This window comes from Rhinolophus hipposideros (assembly GCF_964194185.1).
Source record: "Rhinolophus hipposideros genome assembly, chromosome: 15".
In the NCBI taxonomy this organism is placed as follows: Eukaryota; Metazoa; Chordata; class Mammalia; order Chiroptera; family Rhinolophidae; genus Rhinolophus; species Rhinolophus hipposideros.
This window is the reverse complement of record NC_138061.1, coordinates 10,059,683-10,068,701: the sequence shown is the minus strand read 5'-3', so window position 1 is coordinate 10,068,701 and position 9,019 is coordinate 10,059,683. Positions and strand designations below refer to the sequence as shown.

The following is a 9,019-nucleotide window of genomic DNA, read 5'->3' as shown; positions in this document are numbered from 1 at the left end:
AACTGGCCTGGCACACTTGTGGATTCATTTTAGACTACAAGAAGTGCAGCCTAAGGCTTACGTTTGCCATTTCGGGGCTGGCTGCAGCTCTCCAGCATCCTGTCTCTATGGAGGAGATTCTGACAGTCACGTGGAATGAGTGCTCCAGCTTTCTGGTTCCTGCATCAGCTCATTTCCACAGCATGGTGGTCCATGACTTTGCTTCTACTGGAGGAAAGGAAGCCCTCCAAATCAATATGGACACATTAAATACCACATTCTGTTTTATGTAATTGTTAAAGAGCAATCTGTGCAAAACATTACATTTTTAAAACTCTGAGTATTTGTGAGATTCTGTTTAGCATACAACTGGCTAGTTAGCTGAGACTTCAAGAAAGGAGCAAGTATGCCCTCCTTTTATTGCGAGAATGAAATATTCACATACAATGGCCTATCGTAGGACAGCAAAATCTTTGTACTAAGGTCTCAGATAATTAGGCCCAGAGTCTCTGGAGCAAGAGAAAGTTTATGTTATTGCAGCATTTAGGCTGAAATTGCTGGAGCCCATCTCACCTATGAGTCATCTGGTTTTAAGGGCTTTTAACATTGCATTCAATTCCTCACCTCCTCCTCCTGTTTTAAGAAGCAACTCTACCTTTGTTGTCAAGACTCCACATTTCTATTGTAGGCTACCCTGCTCAGACAAATGAACCTGGCTTTCGTCATGTTGTTGCCAGATAGATGCTGGTCATAAATAGACCATAAGTGATGGTTTGGAATCTTTCCTTATCCGTATTAACAGCAAGTCACCGGCTTTTAAGTAGATTACTTGAGAAGAGGCTATTTTTCCTCTTCCCACTCTGCATTAATTTTTATACGTTTGCCGTGTAATTTCCTTACCCATTTAAACATTTTTCCTCCATCCGAAGCTATCTGATTGCTCAGCACTGAACTAAACAGTGCCCGGCTTTCCATGCACCATTTTGGGGATAACTGTCTTGTGTTTCTTTCAGTCTGAAAAGAGAAATGAAATTGGTCTGGTTAGTGTCCTTTAAAATTGTATGATCAGTTTAACTACTGTTGCTGATTGCAGGAGACAGCTGGATTTGAGGCTGGAGGTACAGTCAGGCAGCTGGAAGTTCCAGGCACTGAGAGATTGCCCACAGCTTTCTGTGATGTTGACCTTTGATGCCAGCAGGCTAATCTCTCTTACTTTTCCCTTTTAATCTCTGATCTGGCAGGGATGTGGTAATTTTGATAGTTACGGTAACTAGTAAGGAATAACCAGCAGCCCAGAGCCTAGGTGGGGTTGAGTGATGTCATATTTACTCAGAGTCAGCAAATATTGCCAAATGCTCACTACATGTAAGGCACGTACTTCGTTTTATAGAAAAGGGAATTGAAAGATGAAAAGCACATTTCAGGCCTTCGGGTAGGGAGGGCAGATACTTACCTAAAAAGCAGCCTAGCCACCCATTTACCAGTTGACCTTGGGCAACAGACCTCTTCTATATACACGTACAATGGAAGCAAAAACTTTTTAACAATTTAGTGCCCAAGTAAGCACTGTGGGGACCCTCCTAACTGAACATGGCCCCAGGGAAGGAGTCCTTTTATTCTCATGAAAGAAAACCGTGTTAAACTGTGGCTCCAGGAGCAATGGAGACCACATATGGTTGGGACCATCAGCAGACATGTGTGTTTCACTGGGAATTTCTCTTCTGAACTTGTAGTTAAGAACCCAACAAGATGACCCTGAAAAGTGTTGTCACCAAGCTAGGTGTTTAGATGTCGATAGGTCATAATCATCCAGCAACACCAGGGTTAAGCATCTCAACAGATTTATGAAGATCAGCTGGTTTGTCTTGAGCCAAAGGCTGCTTAGCCCCCATTGTTTGGAAGTGTTTTTCCCAGTGTGTTACTTGGAGGTCAGTATATTTTCAAAGTATGATATTTCTACTACTAGTCACACTTCATAAATATTATTGGTTGGGATGAATAAAAAAGTTTTAAAGCAACTTGACTTTAAAGAAAAATATTAATGGGGTGCCCAGTTAGCTCAGTTGGTTAGAACGTGGTGCTAATAACACCAAGGTTGCCGGTTTGATCCCTGCATGGACCACTGTGAGCTGTGTCCTCCTTAAAAAAAAAAAAAAAAGATAAAATATGATAAAAAATATTAGAAGAATGATAGGTGGTCTACAACATGGCAAAATTTTTAATGTTAAATTGGTAACTACTGGAGGCCATTGATGAAGGAATGCAACTGGAAACCTCAGACCTCCAAGTCCACTTTCAGCTCTCGTTTCTCCTTGGAATCATCCTAGGTGCTTGAAATCACTTCCTCCTCTCCAAATGTATCCCCATTGACCCTTATTCCATTTTATCTCGGTGGGCTGCCTCCCAGTTTGCCTTCCTTCCTAGTGGGGAGCTTTTCTGGGAAATCACCTTTGTCTTCCCTACAGTGCTTGGTCTGTAAAGGTAAACTGAAGGAGAGAATAAATGGGAGAATGAAAGCACTATCTCTAGCTGTTTCCTGATGATTAGAAAGCTGTGAGGCAAGGAAAGGGATGAAAACTCCAGCTCCAGCACTATTCAGAAAGCCAGTTTGATTTTTTAGACAAAAGCAATCCATATTTTAGGATGAAGATAGGTTTGTGGCTTTCCAGAATAGTCCATTTCCATTTACAAGAACTCTGACCGAGCAGTTTTATCCATGTGAAACAGGTGCCCACAGCACGAGAAGATTCCGTATCTTTTTGCAATTCAGGCTCAGCTGATCCCTGAGTGTCATCTGACGTATTTGTCTTTGGCATATTCCCATCCCTCTCAATCTCACCCATTCCTCCACTTGGATTTCCATTCTTGCAAGATTCCCTGCTTACTTATTGATGTTCAATGGACTCCTCTTCTTTGAATCAAATCCATTTTTCAAGAGGACTGCGAGTAGTTAATACAGTTAATTGAAAAGAATGAAGCTATAATGGTGGATTATGGACTGGGATGGAAAACCCCCTTAAGTCTTAATCATTTAGCCAATTGCCTGCTTTGCCTTAACAATTTAAATTCACTCTGGCAGCCAAACAGAACAACTGCAACCTAGTTCTGCTGGCCAGCCTGACCTAGCCAGAAATTAAGTACATAGCCCCTGTATGTCAGACCCCTAGGTTCAAATCCTAGGTCAACTTATTAGTTGTATGACCTTAAGCAAGTTAGAAAACCTCTCCCAACCCGGTGACTTTATCTATAAAATGAGGCTATGTCCTCTTCTTCATCCAGATACTGTGTTCAGTGAAATAATTCACGTAAATCACCTAGCACAGGACCTAGACCACAGTTGGTATCCAGTAAATCTAGCCATTATCATTCCATTCTTGCACTGGAATGTCCTAATTTCTTCACAGAGGCACAGGTACTTGAAGCACAACCATTTATTTTTGTAGGCAGGATGTATCACTGGGTGGCAGAGTAGATAGGCTTTTGCTTACTGAATGACTGTGCAAAATCCATTTATCCTATCTGGTCTGTTTCACATCTGTAAAGCAAGGGGGTCAGGTAGGAATTTTTCCAGGGTAGAAACTCAAATGTTTATAGAGGCCAGACAGGTAAAATCACTGGTGACTTGGGCTGAGTGCAAGGCATTAGCAAGTGGTGGGGATTATGGTTAACTTGTAGAGCTTTGCTACTCCAAGTGTGGTTCATTGACAGAACTTTGGAGTTTGTCAGAACCCATCTCAGACCTAGATCCCTCGGTGATCTGTATACACTTAAAAGTTTGAGAAGGCTGCTATGGAGCATAAGCCATAAAAAGGCATTGTTTTTGTATTTTTGTTTTGTTTTGTTTTAAGTAATAGCCAAAATAACGAACTTAGGGCTGCATCAGGCCTTAGGCTGCCAAAATGATCATTGTAGATGATGGCTCTGAGATATTGCCAGCTCTAGGATTCTCTCTCTCTCTGAGACCTTTCCATTATAAGTTAGGGCTCTGGGCATGTGGATATGTAGCCAAGACCAAGCCTGGGTTGCTTAGAACAGTAATTCTTGGAGTGGAAGATGCCTGAAAAGTCATCTGCTCATCTCCCGGCCTTCTAACAGGTAAACTGTTACTGCCCCCACTTTGCAGAGAAGACAAGGGAGGTCCAGGAAGACCCACTGACCCAAATTCGGACGCTAGGAAGCGGTGGTGGAAACATCAGGAAACAAAGACAATCCTGTTGTTAGTATCAGCAACCATTCTGGTTTCCAAGGCCTGAAAAGTCTATTCATTTCTTTATATTCTCCAATGCCTAATAATTGTTCTCCGTTTCTCTCGGCACCTCCCTGCCACTTCCTGGCAGTCCTGGGGACAGGTTTCCTCCATTTGCAGAGAAGGCCCAGAGCCGGCTTCTGAGCGGATATCCGGCCCGCAGGATGCAGAGGAAGCAAAGGCCTCATTGTTCTTGGGGCCGGCCCGCCCCTCCCCCAGCCCAGAAGACACACGTCGCGGACCCCAGGGTGACCGAGTGCCCATTTCCCAGGAGTGGGGTCTTCAGAGGAAGCAAGGAAGCGAGGCTGAACGCAGAGCTGGAATTTGATGTTCGGAGCACGCAGTGGAAAGACGCTAAGAGCCCTAAGATAAATAAGCCCAGAATTGGAAAACGCATTTCCAACACCGGCTAGGCGCTGTTATTCTTTACCACTCCCCCTACCTCAGGCAATTCTGTCTGCGGTTTTATTAATCTGAATGAGTTTGGTTGTAGTGGGGATCATTGATTTGCGGGCCTCGAGTGCTGGAAGGCACTTTATTAGCCGAACGGGTCGTTTCCCACGCAGGGACCCCTGGAGTCTCCACCAGGCGGGCGCGGGCGGTCCCGGGCGCTGGGGGACGCCGCTCGGAGGACCTGCTGCTGCGCCGTCACTCCGCGGCCGCTGGGGGGCGCTCAGGCTGCGCGGCCGCCAGAGTGGGGGGGCGCTGAGTCGCAGACCCCTTCGCGCCCTTGCAGAAGACAAAGTATACCTTTGTCAGCAACTAGGCGCGTGTGCGTGTGAGGCGGCGGACAGTTACCCGGTGCGGGGCCCGCTGGCGCGCCTCGCCGCCTCTGGGCTGCAGCCCCCGCGTGGGTCCGGCGTGGGCCCCAAAGGAAGGGGGTGCGACGCGTGGCTCAGCGGGGCTGACCTTCCTCCCACCCCAAACACGCCCCGAGGGTCGGCCAGGACCCGCACCGGCTCCTGCCGGGTCACAGCGCTTCGTCCGTCGCCGCCGCCGTGGCCTGTGGACTTCGCTTTCCGGGCTCTCGGCAGGGCGGGAAGCGGACGAGCGGGAGCCCAGGGCGTGGGCGTGCGAGTCTGGGCCCCGGGCCTGGGGGCTCCATCCAGCTCAGCCTGGCCGCTTGTGATTCGGCCGCCGCCCCTCGCAGCCCTGCGCCCCTCGTGGGCCCGGGCCGCGCCCGCCTTCACTCTGGGTGCGTGTCCTCGGGCGGCTCTCCGACTCCCGCAGCCGAACTCCAGCCCGGCCCCAGCGCGGCGCGCGGGGAAGACTACAAATCCCAGCAGGCCTCGCGCCGCGAGCGCCCAGGCAGGAGGCGCGGCCCGGCCTGACGCCTGCGCAGTTCTGCCGCCAGAGCCTGCTAGTACCACACCCCCGGGAGGGACAGAGGGGAGGCAGAAGCATCCGAGGCATTAAAGCATCCGAGGGAGCCGGAGGGGAGGAGAATGGAGTGACAGAGAAACGCGGAGGGTGGGGGGTGGGGGGGAGAGTGTTGAGGGAGGGGGGAGGGGGGACACAGAGGGAGGAAGAAGCGGCGGCGGCGGCTCCTCTTTGCAGAGGGGGAAAACTCCGAGGAATAAGAGCAGCAATAATGCGGTAGGAAAGGCGGGCTCCCGGCTCCGGCAGCAGCGGCGGTAGCCCGAGCAGCGGCAGCGGCAGCAGCAGCGGCAGCACCCCCAGGCGCTGACAGCCCCACCGGCCGGCTCCCTCGCTGACCGCCGACTGTCAATGGAGCTGGAAAACATCGTGGCCAACACGGTCTTGCTGAAAGCCAGGGAAGGTAAGAGGCCGGCTGGTGCGTGCCAGGCTCGTCCGCCGCCGGCGAGGGTGCGGGTGTCGGGCGGCGTGTGGGCTGGGACGTGAGTGTGCCGGATGCCCGCAGGGAGCCGGTGGCGGGCGGGACCCCTCGGAGCTGCTGTGCGAGCGCTTCAGGGCGCCTGTCCTGGAGCTCAGGGAATCTGGACTGGAGTGGGGAGGGAGAAACGTCGCGGCTGCGGGATTGGGATGCTGGAATATCCCCGGGTTTTCTGCTCCAAGCTTACAGACCGCTCGGCAGCTGTTGAAAGGTCAGTTGGAAGAGCATTTATTCGGGAAGAGATGGGCAAACATGCAAATAAAATAGCTTTTCGAGCCGGCCCGGGGTGGTACTGAGTGTGAATTGGTGTGGTTGTGTTTTTTTTTTTTTTTTTTGGGGGGGGGGTGGAATTAGCAGAAGCCAAGTCTTTGCTTGCGCAGGCTGAGTTGATACAGGCAATTGCTGGAAACCATCCGCTGGGAATGTTTCTTAGGGAAATCCCGTCGTGTGGAAGGAAGCCTTTTAAAGGCAAAGTAAGATGTTGAGGAATTAGCCTGTTCCTAGAATAACGAGAGGATAGCTGTACAAATCACTTAGAAAATAAGTCAGGATTTCAGAGGCGCCTTTTTTTTTTTTTCTCTTTCCTTTTTTATTTTTTGGCGGGGGGCGGGAGGATGACTAAATTGTTTGATTTGGGCACAGTTGAGAAAAGGAAGGCAAGTGTGCCGGTGCTTCGATGCGTTTTGGGTGCAAATCATTAGATTTCCTGCATTTAGCTGGCAGGAAATGACTATATAGAGTGGGGAAGATCCTAAAGTCAAAGCTGTAAACACACGTTTTGCCGCTTCGTTGAGACGGGAGGGGGGGGGGCGGGGGAGAGGAAGTGTCCCCAGAAACTTAGCTGCTTCCTAAAGTGATTGTGTGCCTGTAAACATACATATTTAGGAACACCTGGAATTTATGTAACATCTCTTTTGCCAAGATTTGAGCTCTGGCGTGCAGCCTTTTTATAAAACGGGGAAGTGGCTTTTCCCTTTCATGGGAGGAGGCCTTATTTGACACCCAAGGTAGAAGGCAGCCTAAGCAAGGTGTTGACTTCAGAAGGATACTTGGGGAGCAGTCCACGAAAATGCCTTACTTACTTCTTTATATGTATATATATGCGTATATATATGTATATTTAAGGAGGGCGCAGCTCACAGTGGCCCATGTGGGGATCGAACCGCCAACCTTGGTGTTATTAGCACCACTCTCTAACCAACTGAGCTAACCGGCCACCCCCCTTCTTAATATTTTCATTCACCCACTTTGATGAATGAAGGAGGAATTTTTGGCCAGCAATAAAACGATTCATGTTTATCCAGCCGGTTCCATCACCTCGTGGCTCTGTACACGCTGTGTGGGTTGGGTGATGCACAGCCCATTAATTCAACCCAGCGTTCACATCGTAATTTCGTCGTCACTTGTCGCTCAAAAGCAGCCGCCTGGAAGGTCTGCTTTGAAAACCCCAGCAAAGTTAAAAATATGCAGGTTCCCCCCATCCCCTTTGCTCAGCTTTGGTGTGAGAACGCATTTGGAGGAGAGGCCGTTACTTGGCTACTTCAGGTTCTAAGACCTGATTTGTTTTCCAGTTTTTAGTAACCCGAAATTTTAGCGAGCTGGATCAAAGCGAGGGCTGGAGGGCTCTCCCCTGGACTGGGTAGTGCGTCCTGGTGGGGAATAAGTGGAGAAAACAGCCCCCCGCTCTCAGTCTTTGCAGCCGCCACCTCGTGGTGGAAGATGGTTGTACAGCTCAGGGCTCGGAGGCTGGCAAAGTTTTTTTCCCTCCCTCCATTCTGAAATTATTTCTTGGGAAATCACTGGATAGGTTGGTGCTGGAGGCTTTGCCAGCTTCACTGGTTTCTCCCGTTGCCCGGGGAATTCTGCTCCCTGACTTTTCTGTGCTACACTTTCTTTTGCCTGGGACATGCTTTTTCCTTCCCTCCTCATTTGGTTTCATTCTTTTAAAGTGTTTTGCTTGGAGTGGGCAAAGTGTTACCAATTTTCTTCCCCAAGTTGGTCTTCTCAGTTTTTTTCTTTTTTTCTTTTCCACCGAAATGAATTCACCGCCTGATACTTTGGTTTGTTAGGTTAACAAATTATTTTTTTTCAGAAGCTTAGGGAAGAGCGCTGCAGGCTGGAGGGTTATATGCAGTGACAGAATTCCAGTGATTAAAAGCGCCCAAGAATGTGCCTCACACTTCCTTTTGCCTTTAGAGTCTTTTCAATTTCTCTTTGAGAGTTTGGTAGTCAGCTCATGGTGAGAAAATAGCTCTTGACGATGTCTTTGAAGTGGAAAGGGCCTTGCCTGTGAGGAAATGGAGAGACTGACACATGAATGAGAAAAATTAATCACATGGAAATTCATTTTTAAATTTGCGTTTCTTCCCCTCGTTCTCTGTCTAAACAGAGCCCACGATTTTAAGTGCTCCCATTTTCTTCTTGCTGCGTCTTTATGAAAAACTTGAGCACATATATTTTAACCAGTGTGGATGCTTTTAGAAATAAAAGCCATTTATTTTTCTCTTCTCAGTTCTCATATACTTGAAGTCATTCTTTTAAATTAAGTAATTCAGGAAATAGTTACATTATCCAAATACTCAGAAACGAAAGTTCCAGTCCGCTTAGTGAAATATCTAATATAAAGTTTGTAGTATCTTAAGAAATCTGAGTGGTTTGGAATGTTTCAAAACACTTCCCACTTGAAGATTCTTGTGAATGGTCATCAGATGAGAAATATAATTGCGAACGTGAAATTTAATTTAGTTCACTTAACAAAACATATTGTAAACAATCTAAAATGTGGCTTTCAAGTAAAAGTCACATTTGTTCCCAAAAATAGACAAACAGGACTTGAATGAAGAAAGACAGACACACTTTGCAAATACTATAAAGAAATTTGTAGCTGTCCACGTTGATGGATAATTTGGGGACCTATCTATTGTTATTATGCGTTCTGA

The 9,019-nt window shown here is 47.9% G+C and overlaps 1 protein-coding gene across 1 annotated transcript in view; it reads left to right on the top strand.

The window, feature by feature from the left end:
* The first annotated feature begins 5,603 nt into the window (after positions 1-5,603).
* Positions 5,604-9,019, top strand: part of GRK5 (G protein-coupled receptor kinase 5) — a 199,114-nt gene continuing 195,698 nt past the window's right edge. The window contains exon 1 of the mRNA XM_081075259.1: positions 5,604-6,005. Within this exon, the coding sequence (XP_080931385.1) occupies positions 5,954-6,005 (52 nt within the window). The 5' untranslated portion in view covers positions 5,604-5,953. The remainder of the gene's footprint in view (positions 6,006-9,019) is intronic.